Genomic DNA, 20,777 nt, shown 5'->3' with positions numbered 1-20,777 from the left:
TGACTATTATGCCAAACGTTTCTTGGTGAAATACAACTCATTGTGAATTCTGATTACATTTCCTATTCCCTTCCAAAGAAACAGAAAGGAAATTAAGTTATATTGGATTACATTACAAAAAAGCCAACTGGTGTCTGGGCAGTCATTACCATGTCAGAAGCAAATGGCCATATTGTATGGGGGCAGGCTCTGGGCTATACTGGGCTCCGGCACATGGGCTTGACCTCTTGTTCTTTATGCAAACAACTTGCAAGCATCAGGAGAGAGTTACAAGAACACAAATGTACCTATGTGTTCTCATTATGAACAAAGCCAAATAACGTTTGTTTATGTAAAATAAATGAAAATTACATCTCTTGAAACATGAGTCCAATTCGTTTCTTGCTCACAGCAATATTACCAATTTTAGCCTATCAGGTTTCTTAAACTATCTTCAATGCAGCCAAGTCCATATGGAGGAGCAAAGTATACCAAAGATCTATTTCAGTAGTTACCAGCCACTTTTGGTTTGTAGACCACTTGTTAGTGTCATAGAACAATAAAAATGTTCATTTCTCAAAGGCAGCAGCCATATCAATCCCCTGAGGTTTTTGTTAAAATGAAGTTTTGAGTAAGTAAGACAGAGATGAGGCCCACCGCTCCGCAGATCTCGGAGGTGCCCGCGCTGGGGTGAACACATCCGGATAGCGGGGTAATACACAGCATGTGGCCTCCTATCTTCATCGGCCCCAGACTGTCAGTAGAATTAATAGGCAGATGTGAGCTATTTCTTTTTTTTTTTTTTTTTAAGATTTTATTTATTTATTTGACAGAGAGAGACACAGCGAGAGAGGGAACACAAGTAGGGGGAGTGGGAGAGAGGGAGAAGCAGGCTTCCTGCGGAGCAGGGAGACCGATGTGGGGCTCGATTCCAGGACCCTGGGCCATGACCTGAGCTGAAGGCAGACGCTTAACCGACTGAGCCACCCAGGCACCCGAGCTATTTCAATTAAACACAAACAACGCAACCCCTGACTTTTATTTCATATTTTAAGGACATCATGAGTTCATCCTGGAATGCAAAGTATGGATGAGGTTATGATTTCAGGTTTGAAAATGGTTCAGGAAGAATATCTGCCGAACACCTGCAGGAACGCGGCGGGACACCAGTCTTCCCAATCCTCCTTTAAAAAGCACTTCATGTTATAATTGCCCCAGTTAGAAAACACTCGGGAGAGTGCAGCCTCAGGTTTTGAGCCTCTCCGGAATGATTCTCCTTCGCAGCCAGGGTTGAGGAGCCCCCGTTGGAGATGACAGGGCCGGGCACGCACAGGGCTGATGTGCTCACAGCTCCCGTGGAGTGCCCCTTGCCGCTTAGAGCACGAATGTGTAACACAAGGCAAATAATCAAGTGAAGAGAAATAGAGTGACTTCCGGAGAGAGAAAGAAGAGGAACCGTGACCAGAAGGGCTGAGGGGCAGGCGAAGGGCTTGACTGCAGTGCAAGAAGAGCCGGGGGACTGAGTGGAGGCGTCCTGGGTGCGGGTGCGGGCAGCAGGGAGCAGACAGGTGTCATCCTCTTTGTTACTTGTATTGATACAGAAGCATCTCGAAGGGAAATGAATGGAAGGCGCATAGGGAATGTATGTGTGTAATGACCACTCCTCTCAAAACTAATGCTTTCATTTTCGGATCTGCTTAAAGGAAACGGGAGAGGGACTATTAAACACCCTGAATCTGGGACAACAGTAAAACTTTAAAAGGGCTCGCTGTGGCCCCGACCTGCAAACCCGGCCGGGGGGCTCCTTCAGCTGGTACAATACAGTGTCTGTGTGGTTGGTGGCTCAGTCTATGTTTATGATACTCTTTGCCAAATCTTAATTCTTGTATCCAAGCAGCACAAAGAATGTGAGATGTGGCGTGATAGCGCTCACTGCCAACATTCAGCACCTCCCATGGGTCCGTCTGCGCTCCGGGCAAAGGGACGGCTGCACAAACATTACACAGCCTGCCGATAAAAGTCAGCGAGCACTGGGGGCCGAGGGTCTATCTAGATGCGATAACCATCAAAATAGAAAGTTAACCCTTGGCTTTTTCACAGGGAACACATACTTATAAGGTTTCAGACACCATTGTTTTTTGTGAATCAGAAACCATAATGCAAGAGACACCTGGTGAACAGTAAATATCGAGACGGTAAGAAACCAAATCTGAACACCTTTATCAGAGAGGCACCACCCAGTTTGGGTGAACAAAAGATTCATGGTTTTCTCTTTCTCAAAGAGTTCACTTCTGTGTGTGTTCTGTTTGTGATCTTCTTTCAGCTGATAGTGGCTTTTGGTTACAAACTCTTATCCTTGTATCTTCTGCCTCACAGCTGTTTAAAGTTCCCATTGGCCACTGCCATTATCTCGTTTTTCAAGCAGCCCCTGGACCCCGCGCCCTTACACAGACAGCCCCACTTGAGAGCCTTTCGCCTCTCTGACTGCTCCATCCCTTTAGGAAAATGCTGGTGCAATAAAGGAGGAGTGATACTCTGATGGCTTTAGGGAGCCCCTAAAAAGGCAGCAGACCTGTCCCAGGCCACAAAGGGGCCCTTGTGGGCTTGTTTATCTATAGGCCCGTGAAAACCTAGGAAGTCACTTTGTTTGACTGGACTAAAAAGCTTAAAATGGTCTCAAGCACAGATTTGCTTTCATTTAAAAAAAAAAAAAAGATCAAAGGAGGAAAGTATCATCTTCAATCTCACATTCCTCCTTCTCTTGTATCACCTCAGTAAAAGGCATTAAGCAAAAACTATATGTAATTATTAACTGACGGATTCCTTTTTTTTCTTTCTTTTTTTTTTTTGGAGAAGGAGAGGGGGAGGGGCAGAGGGAGAAGGAGAGAGAGAATCTCAAGGAGACTCCCCTCTGAGGGTGGAGCCCGACATCAGGCTCGATCTCACAACCCTGAGATCATGACCTGAGCTGAAATCAAGAGTTGGATGTTCAACTTGACTGAGCCATCCAGGCGCCCCCGTTATTAACTGATGGATTCTTTATAATACTTTTCAGCTAGAGTCTGCAATATTTATTTGCCTTTTTTTAATGCATTTGTCTCCCTCAGCATTCTAGACCAGAAACCAGTATTTTGTTTGACAGGTGTTAAGTAAGATAAAAGCGGACATTACACACGCATATATTGGAAATCGTGCAATAGATTGTAAACACTGATACATTCTGATGAGATGATTTACTAACCAACTGCTCATGGCTTAGTCTTGCCAAATAATCACCGTGAATAATTGCCTACACCCCAAGCTCTAAAACATCCAGCTCGTAAGAAAGTTCTTTTTGTGAGAAATAACTAATTTTTATTTACTCAGAGATTCCAAATCAGTGAAGAGTGGAGACTCCTGACAGAAAACTGTGTGTTTGTAATAAGGAACAGTAACACCACCACCGTGTTATGTTTGTGGGTGTGTCTGTGTGTGTAGCTGAGGTGTGTGTGAGTCTCTCTGTGGGACTGTTTGTATGCTTGTACGTCTGTGTGTGGCGATAGGGAAGTTGTGCAGCAAGGCTTCAAGACATACCATCAGATCTCAGTTTACAGATATGAGGACCCCTGAGGTACATACAGAACTTGAAAAATTAAATCTGTATTGGACTCAGCAAACATTTTACTACAAGGCAGCTCAGATCATCTGAAAACAGAATAAACTGAAGATGCTAAGCTGTCTAGATTTTGACACTCCTTTTTCTAGATAAAAGGAGAAAGCATTCTCTCTGATTTGAACTCCGGAACTAAAATATTACAGGGGAAGGCAGGACAAGATCCTGGACGTTCTGTCCCTTGATGCCAGCGTACCCAAGAGGCTTTTCACTGCAGGTGCTGTGACTGAGTATCTGACCTGAAACTCCAAACTCCAGCACTGGTCCCTCCCACACGTATTGTTTAATGAGGATTTGAAGGATTGTTGCTCTAATGAAAAGTCTCATTCACAACTTCTTTAGGTATGGTCCCCAACCAAGGAATTTATGAAAATGGTCATTTGGACATTTCAGTGCTCCTTCCCATATTCATCCTGAGAACATTGGCAATTGATACTTACAGGGACTGAAGGCTTCGCAAATTCTGCAGAGCTTCCATCGGTACCTGTCTTAGGTGATTATTCTGCAGCATACTGCACATGAAAACAAACGAAGAAAAACATTAAAGAAGGTTCACAATAATTAATAATAATTGGCCGTAGCAGTGCCAGGCACTGTTCTAGGCGTCAGGGAAACAGCAGAGCATCAGACCAAGTCTTGGCCCTTAGGGAGCTTACATTCCTGTGTGGAGTAAAAGATAATTAAAAATTAATGGATGTGTCTATAACATCAGACAAGTGATAGGTACTATGAACAAAAAACAAAACAAGGATTTGGGATGGATAGCTACAAGGGGTGAGATTTTTTTCTTTTTAAGATTTTATTTATTTATTTGACAGAGAGAGAGACAACGAGAGAGGGAACACAAGCAGGGGGAGTGGGAGAGGGAGAAGCAGGCTTCCTGCTGAGCAGGGAGCCCCATGCGGGGCTCGATCCCTGGACCCTGGGATCATGACCTGAGCTGAAGGCAGACGCTTAACAACTGAGCCACCCAGGTGCCCCAAGGGGTGAGATTTTTATCTTAAAGGTGGTCAGGGAAGATCTTTCTTAGGAGGTGATACTTGAGTGGAAACTAGGATGGAGTCATGGAGCAAATTCTGTGAACATCTGGGAAGAATTTCTGAGAAGAGGGAGGAGTAAGTGCAAAGGCCCAGAGGTGGGAGCTTGTTTGACTCGTTCAAGGAGCAGCAAAGGAGGAGTGAGAGAGAGCAAGAGGCTGGGAGAAACTGAGCCATCTCATGGAGGACTTGTAGGCCACAATAAGTCTTTAAGTGTGATGAGAAACTCTTGTTGAAGGGTTTATGTAGGGAAATGATATGCTCTAATTTATGTTTTTTTCCTTTTTAAAATTTTGATTATAGTTGACATACAATGTAACATTAGTTTCAGGTGTACAACTTACTGATGTATAAGTTTCTACATCATGCTATGTTCATCACAAGTGTAGCAACCATCTGTCTTTATACATCGCTATTACAATATCATTGACTGTATTCCTTATGCTCTGCTTTTTATTCCTGTGACTTATTCATCCCATAACTGGAAGCCTGTACCTCCTACTTCCTTTCACTGATTTTGCTCACCATCTCCACCCCCCACCTCCCAGCAACCATCAGTTTGTCCTCTGTATTTATAGGCCTGATTCTGCTTTTTGTTTGTTTATTCATTTTTTCAGATTCCACTTATGAGTGGAATCATGTGGTATTTGTCTTTCTCAGTCTGATTTATTTCATCTAGCATAATACTCTCTAAGTCCATCCACGTGGTCTCAAATGGCATGATCTCAGCTTTTTCGTGGCTGCATAATATTCTCTCTCTCTCTCTTTCTTTCTCTCTTTCTCTCTCTCTCACACACACACACACTTTTCCTTATCCATTCATCTATTGATGGACACAGGTTACTTTCATATCTTGGCTATTGTAAATAACATTGCAATAAAGACAGGGGTGCATATATCTTTTCAAATTAGTGTTTTTGTTTTCCTTGGGTAAATACCCAATAGTGGAATTACTGGAACATATGGTATTTCTATTTTTAATTTTTTGAGGAAGCTCCATACTGTCTTCCCCAGAGGCTATTCCGATTGACATTCCCACCAACAGCGTACGAGGATTCCCCTTTCTCCACATCCTCACCAACACTTGTTTTATTTATGCTTTTAAAGGATCACTCTGATGACTATATAAATTAGACAAATGGAAATATGGATACAGTAGGAAGCTATTAAAAATCTTCTCTCTTCTTGTGTGTGTGGTCATATTTTAATAGAAACTAAATTCTTTTTGTGAAGTTTTGTGCTTTTGTTCGCCTGGATTCAACAGTTTCAGAATGTGAGGACTACAGAACAGAAACACCCGGTAACAATGAAATAAAAATATATCATTGCTAGCAGGGAAATAGCAAGGAAAAAAAATTCCCATTAGATTCCTTGTATTTTGATATCTTATTCATAAATGTTTATAACACCATAATTTCGCAGCCATTCCCTCTGTATTTCATGGTCTCTGTAAGCCAGAGGCAGAAGACTATTTTAGGAAAGCAGACATTTTACAGAAATATTTCTGCTGAGGAGGCTACTACTTATATTTGAATCTCTGAAAAAATGTGCCTGGTTCTCTCCTCTCCACAATGGAAGTTTCTTTTCATAAGATGCCTAGTTAGGATCCAACCCCAAGTATGTCTAACTCTGAACTTGATGTACGTTCCACTGCACTTTGCAGCATTCTCTTGAGGCATATTTGCTGAATGTCCAGTCTCAGGTTGTATGGTGTATGGTCTGATTAAGGCATGGGTAAGACAATGGGTTCTTGAATCTGTCCACCTCTTCCCTGCCACTAGCAGAGTGGCCTCGGGGAAATCATCCAGTTTCTCCACATCTCAGTGACCAATGATAATACCCACCCGAGGGCTTCCTGCGATGATCTGATGAGTGAACGTACACAGAACAATCCCTGCTGTACGGTAAGCATTCCATAAAGGTCGGCCCTTTCTGTATGAATTGACAGACTCCTTGTCAAAACAATATAATGAGATCATACTGGATATGACATTTTAATTAACCAGAAAATAAAACGGGCAGAAAAAAAAATCTGTGCCAGTGGTTCTCAGACTTTGGGGTTCATCAGACTCCACTGGAAGACTTGTTAAAACCCAGTGTGCTGGGCCCCACCCTCAAAGTTTCTGGTCCAGTACATCTGGGTAAGAGCCAGAGAATGTGCATTTCTAACCAACTTCCAGGTGATACTAGTGCTGGAGGGCAAGGTGCTACACCTGAGAACCACCCTATGCTAGACTAAGTGATTTCTGGTAGAGTATTTTCACCTAAACTTGAGGCTATATTGACCTTGGAGATAAGGCCTAAGTTTTGAGTCTTAGGGAGCAAACCATTTAATCTCTCTGACCTTTGGTCACTTATCTGTATAATGGGAATAGAATAAGATCATCTGATTGATGAGGTGTTTGAGGATTAAAATATGAAGGTGTTTATAACACTTTCATATATACAAATGTGAATTTGTATACAAATAAGACATGAAAAATATTTAAAGGTCATAAAATTTATACTTTTCTTATCATGTCTGAGACTGTTTAATAAAGAATAGAATTATGTCACTTGTATTCCAATAGTTTGCTGAAATAATTTCATTGTTAAACTTGAATTCAACTAACATTTCATAAATCAAGATTGTCAAATGTATTGGTTCCTTATGAACAAAGTCAAGTTTTAGAAAGATCTCACGCTTCACATACCTGTTAGGGAATTGGGAAAATTGTAGCTTGAATTCCATATTTTGCATAATTTACCTGAATATTAACATTTTACATTTCTAGGTTATTTTACATTTTTCTAAGTAGTTTTAATATATTATATAATTTTAACTCCATAGAATGTCTTCTAAGTCACTCATTAATTGAGTGATAAGTTTAAATGATGGTAAGACACAGACAATGGACTTAATTGATGTCTAAACTTTGTAGGTAATATATTACTCTATAAAGTATTTATTGAATAGTCTTTCTATGCTTTACTAACCAAACAGTGAAACTATTAAAATGTGGAATTCCTAAAAAATTGGAAAATTGGAGTAGAGGATAAGAGATATTCAGATGGTTTTCCTTCATTAAGTAGTTGCAAACTTTTTCCGAAGTTTCATATATCTGGTTTCAGAAAACAGAACTTAGGTGAGGTTTGCTAATGATAATTTTTAAACTACCCCTGAACTACCACTCAGCAATTTAATTTTTGAACTACTTCTGCCAGAAAAATACCAAAAACGCAATTTAAAAAAATCACTTAAGTCCTGAGCTCTTCCTAAAATAACTTGTTTAATTACTTTTAAATAACAAAACAAGAGCAAGTTATCTCCATTATATCCTTATAAGTCTCCAGTGAGTTAATTAGAAAATTCTGTTTTTGTTTAAGATATCCTAGTGGGAGACAAAACAATTAAAGGGTTTACAGCACTATGGAGTGCAATTAAAACAGAAAGCATTCACAACATGGCTGCTGATTTCTTTTGCAAATATTCCTTTATTCAGTGCATTGAATATAAGCAGAAAGCACTGTAAACTGAATATGCGTTTCGGCACTTTTAGCTTCGTTTTTTATCATTCGCTTACGGGGGACAAAAGAAAATAAAGCACTTTCTCTAGAGACAAAGGATGGTTGCATATTTTCTTAATTTCTTTCCCTGATTTTAAAATATTAAAATTTAAAAATGTTTTTATTTTTAAAATTTATTTTAAAATGTATTAAAAATCTAAATACAAAATAAAAAATAAAACAAAAAACAAAAAAGAAACAAAAAAAAAATAAAAAACAAAAAAACAAAAAAAAGGAGAAAAAAAATCTAAATACATTTAAATTATTAAAATTTAAAATATTCACTATTTCCTACAGCATCCCATGCTTCTTAATAACACAATGTTTGGTTATCTTTTTTGCCAACAGGACTAACCGAGAACAGGTACAGTGCAGCAGAGGGAGATGAAATCATATGTTATAAGGGGTCTTCATCACATCGATAGCTTGATCCTTTGGTATTCCTTCTGCCTAATTGTTCTGTGTTTAGATATCAAGTAACTGCTGAGACTCTGTTGTAAGTCTACGTGGGAATGAGAGAATTTTGGCTACTTGTACTTTTCCCCGGTTAGTTTTACCCATCACCTCCACATGGCTTTGGTTCTTGTGCTGGGGGGCAGGATGAGAAGCCATTCCTTGACTGAATAGCTTACACAAGAAAATGAACCTTGGTTGAAGAGAGCCTGGTTCAGAATTCCACTGGACTGGGTATTTTGCAATGCAGAACCAATAACTTATTTTTTTTATGAGGCCAATATACAGAGGAAATCTTAAATATTAGTGATCTTCCAGAGTTCACAGTAGCAAGATTTCAGATATAACAGAGTCCTAGTCAAGGAGGGCTGTTGCTATCTTTATTTTCTCAATGGACTGGCTTACTATTCTCTCTCTCTTTTTTTAATCTTCTCTAAGCTGGTCAGAGACCCAGATGAATATAACTTTTATATTACCTTTCTTACCATGCTATACTGTAATCAGTTACTTCTTTCTTCCAATGACTTTTGGACTTTATAAAACATTTGGAAGAGTTGTCATGAGCATAGAAACAGACTTGTCTTCTTCTGCATTTTACCTCTAGTTCGGTCTTAACCCTATTGGACCCAATTCTCCCTTTAATACCAAATATTTTATAATACCTCATCTCTTATATTTAGATAAAATTCATTAAAATATAGCCTATTTACATACATCATTTTGAAGGAAAAGATCAATATAATGTACTGCCCTAACTATATTATGAAGGACAAATAAAAGAGATTTATAATAAAGTGATACATGTATCATTACACACATGATGTTCAGATAGGAGACATATTTATGAACGAGTCAGATGTTTGCCTCTCCTTTTAATGAATAAGGCTGGGCATGAGAGAAACACCATGAGCAGAAGCTATTCTGGACAAGAACAGGGAAATGAGATTAGAGGTCTAGATGGATACTGAGTAGCACATCACAGGACAGTTTACTTCATGCCAATCATCTGGAAAACCAAAGACGTCCCCACAAGTTTCCAAAACACTCTGTGGCAGGCAGAATGACCATGGTTGAGAATCATTGTTCTCCTACCAAAATACTTTCAAAATATTTGACGATTGAGTTTGCTCATTGAATATTAGTGTTTAAGTCAGCAAAGTAAAAGGAAGAGTGAATTCAATTCCTGGCAGGGGTCTTGCTCCTCTAGATCCCTCTTCACATGGACAGAGATCTGCAAAGTCTGAAACTGCCATGCCTGTGCTTACAACTTTTCCCTGGTTCCTCATCACGCCTAGAACACGATCATGCCCATGCATATTTGACATGACACGCAGGATCTCTGGGACCAGGACCCTTTCTATCTCTTACAGGAAGCAAATCTGAACCATCAGACCAGACTAAATGTTTCCCAACCTCTGGAGTTCCACAGTGCCCTGCATATATCTCTAGACACGCTTTTCAGATGAATCAGAGATCTGTTTGTGTTTGTCCTACTATCCTGATCCCACAACCTATCACTACAGTATAAACTCTCCAAGGGTATGGACCATACTTACTGATCTTCGTATTTTTAGCAATAATCTGTTCAATGCCACACACACACACACACACACAAACTTTCTCTCTCTCTCTCTAGCTCAGTACACCCAAAATACATTTTGTTAAGTGAATTAAAATAATTGATTATAGTATAACTTATCTAACAAGTATCCAAAATGCTTTGTGGTATATATCTCAACATTGAAAAAACATCATTTTATTTGTCTTACCTAAACTCGATTTATTTCTGATGCATTTTGAATGGTTTGCTGAGTTCATGGAGATATAGGTGCATTAAAGAGTTGGTGCTACAGCTCAGAATTTTACCACATAATGAATTAACATGAGGATTTGGTAATAGGACAACTTAAAAATATTTCTGCCTAATAGAAAAAACAACGGCAGGGGGGACCAAACTCAACCGCCAAAGCAGACCAAGCGATGGTTCTGCTGTTAAATTTGATTTTTAACAAAATGTTGAATTTAAATAAAACTGCTTTTCTAATAGCCTCTGTATCCCTCAGGTCAATGAAATACATTTTCCATTAAGGAGAAATATATGAAATGCCTTCTTAGAGTTCATAACTTTTATCTCAAAGAAAGGAAGTAAATTCAGGATATTCTCTGAGATAAAATTTTTGTGGTATGACTTTCAACTTATGCTACCTATTTTCTCTACCTAGGTGATTTTTTTTCCCACACAGAATAAAGTGAAAGAAATTAAGCAATGAGTACTAGAAGGAGGTATTCAATAATAATGAGTTTTCTGATGAACAAACTGGGAAGTTGGGTATTAAATAATAAGAATACTGCTTTTACAAGTCTCAATGAATGAATAATTCTCAATTAAATAACTACTCAATGTATCTGTTACGCACTCGGCTTTTCTCTATTCACAAGTGGAATATAAACTTGGTTGTGTTTTAGCTAATCCTTATTCAGTGCATTATAAGGAAACAAGCATGACAAATGTTTTGAGGCTGTGATCTCATTATGTCAGCATCATAATGATTTATTCACTTGGTGATCAGAATGATTCAAGAAACTGTCCCCAACTTCATTACCCAAAAGGAAAGGGAAAGAGCTTCTTAAAAGTCTAATTTGGTAAGTTGCTTCTTTAGAGGCAATTTTAGAAATTAAATTAGAACAGGAGGGATGGACAGTTTTTTCACACATGAATCCAGCCAGGTATAATGCGGTCCTATGGTACCAAAAAAGTAGACTTGATTTTAAGTGAATTAGCCGATGGTTCTAAATAGCTTATTAGAGGGATTCAGTCTTTACAAGTTAATTAGCATCCACTTGACACTAAAAGCAGAAATATAACAAATAAAAAATAAATATAACAAATAAGACCCTGCTTACTTACAGAACTTTAAGACTGTAAAGGCCAGCGAATGCTCCCTTGGGAATGTATGTCAAAGCATTTCCGGCAAGACGTCTGTGGGTTTCAAGGGAGAAGAGAGACAGTGAGCATAGTTCTCTTCATGTGGAATTCATTTAGTTGTTAAGAAATGCAACAGAATTTTGTTCAAACCACAAATGCCAAAAACAACTGTAGAGAACTTTGTCCTGATATATTTTTTGAAAAGCTTCTGTAAATTTCTAATCAAAAGGCTGGCAAAAGAAGTGCCTACAAAGAAATATGATAAATTATCTATTTTTACACGAAATCATTTAATAGCTTAGACTATATATGTAGCTCTCCTTTCTAAAAAATTTTATACAAAAGTTAGCGCCGTATAATAATCTTCAAAAATTGTAATGTCAAACTGTGATTGTCACATGATTTTTACAGTTTTTCTGTAGAAGCCTAAATAAATCAGATAATCAAACATGAGTATATTTCCGTTACAATTATCCCACAAAATACCCAACTTTCTTGCTAAATCTGGCAAATAAGAATGCAGACTATCACAGTCAGTTTTTTCTTTTTCTAATTAACATATAATGTATTATTTGTTTCAGGGGTACAGGTCTGTGATTCAACAGTCTTACACAGTTCACAGTGCTCACCATAGCACCTACCCTCCTCAATGTCCATCACCCAGTCACCCCATCCCTCCCACCCACCTCCACTCCAGCAACTCTCAGTTTGTTTCCTGAGATTAAGAGTCTCTTACGGTTTGTCTCCCTCTCTGGTTTCACCTTGTTTCATTTTTTTCCTCTCTTCCCTTATGATCCTCTGCCTTCTTTCTCACATTCCACATATCAGTGAGATCATATGGTAATTGTCTTATTTCGCTTAGCATAATACCCTCTAGTTCCACCCACGTCATTGCAAATGTCAAGATTTCTTTTTTTTTTTTTTTTAAGATTTTATTTATTTATTTGAGACAGAGAGAATGAGAGACAGAGAGCATGAGAGGGAGGAGGGTCAGAGGGAGAAGCGGACTCCCTGCCGAGCAGGGAGCCCGATGCGGGACTCGATCCCGGGACTCCAGGATCATGACCTGAGCTGAAGGCAGTCGCTTAACCAACTGAGCCACCCAGGCGCCCCAAGATTTCATTTTTTTGATGGCTGCATAATATTCCATTGTCTATATACACCACATCTTCTTTATCCATTCATCTGTTGATGGACATCTAGGCTCTTTCTATAGTTTGGCTATTGTGGGCATTGCTGCTATAGATATTGGGGTGCACGTGCTCCTTCGGATCACTACATTCACAGTCAGTTTTTTCTAAACTCTATCAGAAAAGGGTAGAATATTTTAATCAATGGTTTAATTGGAATTGTATTTCAAAATGGTATTATGCTTAAAAAATTGAAAACAATAAAGAGTGTTCAGTATGAGAGACATTAGTAAGGTTTATTTAGTAGAAAGTTTTGACATCATTAACTGGTAAAATTGAAAGAGTATATAATATTTTTCTAAGTGGGAAACAGTCAGGGTGAGAACTTACGCAAAAAGATGGACAAGGTGTGGTACCGAAAGCACCTGGTTCAGTACTTTTTTGGCAATCACATCAAAGCCATAACCTCAGGTGTTAGATGGTTCCACAAAATGGAAAATCCGAGAACAACACAGTGACTCAGAAGAGCACAGAACATTTTAAGGAGCTGATCACATTGTAGAAGGGTGGGTAAAACCAGCAATCAAGACACCCTCATGTTTCCTTAAAAGAGATGGAGGTTGGAGTAAAAGGGTGGAGTGGCCCACTCGGACTAGTGCTTATTCCTGAAGGGCCGAACAGCTTCAAATTTGTATTTTGATATTATCTCCAAATGAGAGATAATTCAGTTCCGTTGAGCTCCACCGACGGGACTGAAATAAGCCATTCAGCATACAACTTCAAATATGTGTCCCAGGGCTAGTCTGCACCACCACCAAGCTGTGAGTATTGAAATAAATATTATCTCACAAGCAGCACCTCTGAATAGCATTTTTGGTATGTGTATCAGAAAGCATAATTTGCTCGATCCAAATTAAATTGACTTAAAATGAAAATGTATCACAATTTTTGTAATCTTGCTTTTATTTATTTTTTTTTAATTTTAAAATATATAACAAGAGACTTGAATCTGCCAAGAAGGTCTGCCTATTTCGGGTCTGCACCACCAACTTGCTGTGAGCTGTTAAGTAAGTTTATACTTCTGAGTTTCATTTTCTCACTAATTACATGAAACAGTAAGATAAGGTAGCTACTCAGGTCCCTTCTAGCTCCTGAACTCTAGGACTTCTCTCTCTCATCTTATGTTTACTTGTGTTTGTGCCTATTTTCCTTCTCTTAACAAATATAATTTTGTTAAGATTCAGATAGCTCTTATATGGTACTCCTCCTGCCTTCCTCATGGTGCCTAAAGACGTCTTTCTCAAACTATAAATAAATTTAGTGGCTTGGGATAGAATTAAAAAAAAGAGAGTAGAAAAACAACAGATTGCATTTTCTACTCTAGTAGAAAAGTATCATTTTATGAAAGCTTTGTTTTGAAACATGTTTGTGAAACTGGATTGAGGGGAAGAAATGGATTTCTTCCTGTATAGGGTCAGACAAGTTTGAAGGCCACTAGCCTAGAGCATAGTAAGGCATTCAATAAATGTATGCCAATAACATGGAATTCAGCTAATATTTAACCAGGGTGGTTTCAGAAGTGTTTTTTTTATTTCCTATAAAGTTGTCTTACTAGAAAACCCTCTTTAGACTATCACAACTGGCCTTCCATCCAGTCTCCCACACTGAATCCCTCCCTACGCCCACTCATTCTGTGTCCACCACCATCTTTGCAAAGCCAACTCTGATTATATCACTCCCCTATTCAAAACCCTTCACAAATGAAAAGAAATGCAAAGTCCTCAGCTTCCTCTCCATAATTCCCTGATCTGTGTTCTATGATGTAGCTCAACGAAACTATGAGGCTTGCTTTTCTTAGCTGTGCCGTCCACCATCTCCCTTCTGGCCCTTTGCTCTATCTAAAATGTTCTTCCTCCTCTCCCTTGCTGTCTCTCAAAGCAATTTCATTTCTTAGCTTTCCAAATGGATGGGCCAGCTCTCTATTTTGAACCACTCTGGTAGCACTTTCTGCCTCTCTATGGGTTTGCTGGCTACCTTGTGTGACAGCGTGTACCTGTCTTGTCACACACATTCCCCTGAAAGTGGGAATTCTTTCTGTATCCATTATAGGGCCTTGCATAGTGTCTGAAACAGAACAGGCTGCCCCAGTAGTGTCCAACTAATCATTTGAGTAGAGATGACTAACTGTCCCCGGCATCCACGGCCCCCTCCTTCTAGAATAGTACCCCCTACCCGGAGTTTTAGCAGAGTGTGTGGTCACCCAGCCAGAGACTACACTTCCCAGCCTTCCTTGCGTCTAAACGTGGTAATGCAACCAAGTTTGGGTGTGAATGAAAGTGAGGTGTGAAAACTCCCGTGTCACCTCCTTAGAAGGAATCTGCTTACCCCCAATTTTGTCTATTACAGGAAATTCCTGCAGAAGTGGTACTGGTGAGACAACACTAAGGATTTTGGTGTGGAGAACACTCCACCGAAGGCAAAACAAGGGCAGCAAAAGAGCCAGAAGGAACCCGAGCCCCTGGGTGACTTTAGGGAGCAGAGCGGTCCCCTCGCCCTGGCGTCCTCTTCGGATGAGTAACAGAATCAGTGTGATCCCTTGTTGCTCTCTGCAAACAAGTCCGTGATCAAAGGATTATGTCGCTGGCAAGGCTAGTAAACCTCCGCTGTTCGAGACCTTTCTAGATGCCGGGCTTGAGGAGCCATGTTTGCAAAACCGTTCCAAACTGCCACATCCACTCTCCTCTCCTCATCTCCCTTTTGTCCTTATATCATGAGCTTGCTCTTGGCACCCCTGAACGCTCACAGCCATTGCATGTTGCTGTTTCGAACAGTCACGCTAAAGTCGGAAGACGTTTATTTTATCATTCCTTCAAGCAATCTTTGCAGATCCGACAAGTATTGACAGAGGGCCTGCCCTGTGCGGGCGCTGCGGTCGGTGCAGAGATGCAGCAGTGATCCCCAGATGGGTAAAGATGCTGACCGCACGGAGCTCCCTTTCTAATGTGGAGAGATGGTCATTAACGGAAACACAAAGGAAGACCACCACACAAAACAGACTCTGAAAAAAACATCCAAGGCGAGGGGATGAGAGCAATGTGGAGGACAGTGGGCGATTCTTTCAGATCTGATATCAGGGAAGCCTGTCTGCTGAGTGGGCATTTCAGCAGAGGCCTGAGACATGCAGGTATGTATGTGAAGGGAAAGTCGTGCAAGAGCCCCGCACTGGGAGTGGGCCTGGGGGGGGGGTCCCGAAGCTGTGAGGAGGCCAGCAGGGCTGGGGTGGAATGACACAGGGAGCGAGTGCTGGGGCGGGGAGTGGGAGTGTGGAGAGGTGTCCAGGGCCACTTCACGCAGGGTTCTGGAGGCCACGGGAAGGACTCTGGCCAGGAGAGGGGATGCGATCAGTCTTCTGTTTTAAAGTGGTCCTTCTGGGGGTGCCTGGGTGGCTCAGTTGGTTAAGCGTCTGCCTTCGGCTCAGGTCATGATCTCAGGGTCCTGGGATCGAGTTCCGCATTGGGCTCCTTGCTGTGTGGAGTCTGCTTCTCTCTCTGTCTGCCGTCCCCCCTGCTTGCGCTTTCTTTCTCTCTGACAAATAAATAAATAAAATCTTCAAAGAAAAATAAAGTGGTCCCTCTGATGGGAGCTCTTAAAGGGGAGAGTGGAGTGGAAGCCACAGGGGTGACCGGAGCAGTTCAGGTGGGAGATGCTGTGGGAGATGCTGTTGTAGCGCCCCAGGGCAGAGGTGGCCAGACGTGGTGGGATCTGGTGCAGAAGAAAGAAAAATCCAACCAGGCAACCCACTAGGGGCAGGGCGACATGTAGGCAGCCAAAAAAGAGCAACATTTTACATTTATGGTTATATTATCTGTAACGCACGGTCATTTGCCTAGTTACCCAAAGTACTACGTGTAACACTGAAGTAATGAACTGTGTGTGACTAAGAGCTGTTTAGTGAATTAAGACAGACTCAGGCTTGGTTGATGATCACATATGACTTAACTAATCAGACTGGGCTGACTAAGAACGGTTATTTTCGCCAAAAAGTCCCTAACTATCCCTGTTCACGGTCCTAACTTCAACAGTACATTTCGGAGTTCTAGGGCACAGCTTTCCTTCTTTTTTTTTTTTTTATTATGTTATGTTAATCACCATACTAGGGCACAGCTTTCAAATGAATGCTTAACTCCTATTGCTGCTCATGTGTCCATTGTCATCACGTAGCTTCGATGGTTCCTGAGACGTTGACTTTGGAAATGAAAACGAGGGAGTAAAAACTTTATTTATTTTATTAGTTGAAATTATTGTTAGGGCAGATACTTTTCTGTTACATTTCCTGACATCTAGCTTACTTCTCTCGCATTTTCTTTTCTGGGCAAGGACTTTCAGAGCCCTTGAGTCTGTATTCAGAACTAACCTGTGGAACCATGAACCTGTGTTATGAGGGGAGTTTGTCTTAAAGGAATTTATGATGTGCTCTTAGCTATTTGCAGGGCTGGTGGAAGATCTATCTCATCGACAAAAAACAACAGTTTAAGGAAATCATTGGATCCTTCTCATTTCTTTACCATGTGGGACGGTTTTAGTAATTCTAAAATTAAATACATATAGACTATAGGGGGGAAACGGCTCTCAAATGAATACATGAATAATTAGAACTGCACACAAATCTTTCCTGTGACAATCTGAACTAACAAATCTCTGGCAACTATGTTCCAACCCCAGAGACCCACATACCATTTGTCTGAGAGTTGGATTTTTTTTTCCTGTTTCTAAAATTATTTCATGGGAATATCTCTTCCATCATCTTCATTTCTATAATAAGATACACCTTATTAAGGAAAACTTTTATATTTTTTATATGATCTAAAAAACGTATTTATTCTTAAAGATACTGCTCCACATGTAAGACTCATATTGTCCCGCTGTTGTTAGTGTTACTGACTCAGCTACCATAAAAAGAAAAAAAACAAGTTATAGGAGACACATGCCTCTTCAACTAAATCAAATGAGTAGATGTTTTGGTGTTTAACAACCAATTAAAATATCTTTGAGAGTCTATGTTTCTTTTAATCTCTATGATAGTTTGAATCTCTAAAGAAATCTAAAGGATTTTTTTTTTTTTTTTGGTAGCTTCATTTTGTAAAAAATGCAGGGACGAGAGCAAAGCAATCAGATGCGACCTCTAATCTCTGATTTCTCCCCTCTGGATGTTGGCATGGAGAGGGAGAAGCATGTGGGTAAAATGGAGTGTGCACGGTGAGTGGAAGGGGTGTTTGACCCTGTGCTCTGGCTGAGAGCCTCAGGAAAATTACTGTGCGGGGAACCATGCTCCAACGTGGGTTTCCCTGGCGGAGTTCCAAAGGCAGAAGAGCATTTGCAGAGCTAAGTGAGAGGGCCTGGCAAGTTCTACCAGGCCTCCTGGGTCAGTTCTTGTGAGAAACTTTTGCCTTGTAATTCTTAGGGTTGTTTTTTTTTCCCCCTTTCCCTTTTTGGTTTTCTTCCTTCTTACCCTTAGTGTACAGTAAAGCTTAATAAAAGTCCCTTAACTTCCCTGGGTCTCATTTCACTTATTCTTTTAAAATGATAGGGTTCTGGGGTGGGTGGTTCATTCGTTAAGCGTCTGCCTTTGGCTCAGGTCATGGTCCCAGGGTCCTGGGATCAAGCCCCTCATCGGACTCCCTGCTTGGCAGGAAGCCTGCTTCTCCCTCTCCCACTCCCCCTGCTTGTGTTCCTTCTTGCTGTGTCTCTGTCTGTCAGATAAATAAATAAAAGCTTAAAAAAAAAATGATAGGGTTCTTTCACAGAAGTTTTTTCTGCCCTCAAATTGTTTTTCTGTTACATGTGCATTTCCTACTTACCTTCATTCTTTCCCCCCTCATCCTCCCTCTACCCTCCTGTTTTCTTCTTGTTTATTATAGGATTTCTTTATTACACATTACTAACATTTTATTTTATCATTTTTTACATAACATTTTTTTAAAGATTTATTTTTTTGGGGGGAGTGGAGGGACAGAAGGAGAGGGAGAGAGAGAATCTCAAGCAGACTCCCTGCTAAGCATGAAGCCTGACATGGAGCTCCATCTCACCACCCTGAGATCATGAACTGAGCCAGAATCAAGAGTCAGATGCTTAACTGACTGAGCCACCCAGGTGCCCCTATGTAACATTTTTTTAAAAGATTTATTTATTTATTTATTTATTTTGGAGCGGGGAGCAAGTGTGCGTTGGGGGAGGGCAGAGGGAGAGAATCTTCAAGCAGACGCCCTGCTGAGCATGGAGCCCAATGTGGGGCTCAATCCTATGACCCTGAGATCATGACCTGAGCTGAAACCAAGAGTCCAACACTTAACCGACTGAACCACCCAGGTGCCCCCCAGCCCCCATGTAACATTTTAAAAGCATTTCCCATACTTCATATCAGGAGGTAGATCAGAGATTATTACACTCCATATTTTGTAGGTAAAGATACCAAAGCTCAGAAAGGTTTTATGTAGCTTTCCCAGTTTTATTTAAATGTAATCTAGTCTTCTCTTAGGGAGCATAGAAGTTATGTAACAGCAGGGCTGCTTAAATAATCAGAGAGAATGAACTTGAATGTGATAACCCTTATGATTTAAAAGAAGACATTTCTGGGGCGCTTGGGTGGCTCAGTCCGTTAGGAGTCAGACTCCTGATTTTCTGCTCAGGTCATGATCTCAGGGTCGTGAGATGGAGCTCTGAGTTGGGCTCCGTGCAGGGAGTCTGCTTGAGATTTTCTGTCTACCTCTTCCTCTGCTATACCCACTCTCTCTAAAAAATAAATAAATAAATAAATAAATAAATAAATAAATAAATAAATAAATAAATAAATTAAATAAAATAAAAGAAGACACTTCTGACTATTTAGCAAATTCAGGCTGGCTCCTAGAAATTACTGCTTTATTTTCCAACTTTTTTATCAAGTACATGAGACCCGGACAGCACACATTCTATACTTGCAAAATTAATTTGTTCTAGAAATTTGGTGAGAGCTAACATCAGGCTTGATGGCAGAGTAGTTTCCCTCCCTCTTCCAGTTCTGAAGCTCTGGATGACACTTGCTGATTTCCAGTTTTCTGGGACTATTTTCCTTCTCTGTGATTTTCTGACATGAATTTTCAGTGACTCTTACTATTTCTAAACTTCTTTTTCACTCTTCTGAGTTGAGATTTACCTGAATAGTTGTAAACTATCACTTAAACATAAAATCTCTGAAGTCTCCTATTTCTGTACGATGTGTCAAAATATTCTCATATGAAAAAACAACATCATAGTCAATTCAGATTGGCTATTCGTGACTCAACTCTATTGATTAAGTGCTCTTATTGCTTTTGGGGCCACCCCATTGATGAGTGTGGCTTTGGGTTATGCTTAAAGGAGCCAAGTGTCTGGATGATGAAGACTTAGACATAAATAGGATGAAACTCACAGTCAGATGTACTCTACTAATCTTATCTCTGCAGACAGTAATGCATCATCATTGTACTTGACCAAGCTCACCATGGTGGGTTTTATTTTATAAGATGTCCGTGCTAGTCAGAAAGGCCCAGATGCTTAGAGTTTAACCCACTGGTATTCATCTTTGGTAAGGTGTGCTGAAGCCTATTTAGCAGTCTTGGATGCAAGCATTATGAAATTCTATCAGCTGTTTTTCTTCCCATCAGAGGAAATAAGTGTCTTTCCTAATATGCCTCAAGAAATTGTGATTTTCAAAAAAATGTGGTTTCCACCCCTCCTCCAAAAGTTAAGCACATCCAATTGGTCAAATCCAGTCAGAAATCTTTCTTTTTTTTTTGTGGATTTATGAACTGTCCATTTTGTTTTCATTATTAGGATAAAAATATTCAGATTTCAAGGTTCAAAGACTAAGACCATTGGAGAGAATAAATGAATTCTTCAGGGTAACAGAGAATAATACTTCAGTGGGCATAAAGTCCTATGGTTTCTTTAACCACAATATTAACTCCTTTGTGAAGCTTCCCTTAATTACTTCAGTCCAGAGTCAACTTTCCTGTAGGACATATTTTATTTTATTT

At 40.0% G+C, this 20,777-nt stretch overlaps 1 protein-coding gene across 2 annotated transcripts in view; it reads right to left on the bottom strand.

Moving 5' to 3' along the window:
- LGR5 (leucine rich repeat containing G protein-coupled receptor 5) overlaps positions 1-20,777 on the bottom strand; it is a 118,729-nt gene that overhangs the window by 39,792 nt on the left and 58,160 nt on the right. For both annotated transcript variants that reach the window (XM_081822076.1, XM_081822077.1), the window contains exons 3-4: positions 11,576-11,647; positions 4,072-4,143 (exon numbers count right to left, since the gene is read on the bottom strand). In XM_081822076.1, the coding sequence (XP_081678202.1) occupies positions 4,072-4,143; positions 11,576-11,647 (144 nt within the window). The remainder of the gene's footprint in view (positions 1-4,071; positions 4,144-11,575; positions 11,648-20,777) is intronic.

Source organism: Leptonychotes weddellii, chromosome 5 (genome assembly GCF_054177405.1).
Source record: "Leptonychotes weddellii isolate Sample4059 chromosome 5, ASM5417740v2, whole genome shotgun sequence".
Taxonomy (NCBI): Eukaryota; Metazoa; Chordata; class Mammalia; order Carnivora; family Phocidae; genus Leptonychotes; species Leptonychotes weddellii.
The sequence above is the reverse complement of the archived record's forward strand: the minus strand, read 5'-3'. Positions and strand labels throughout refer to the sequence as shown.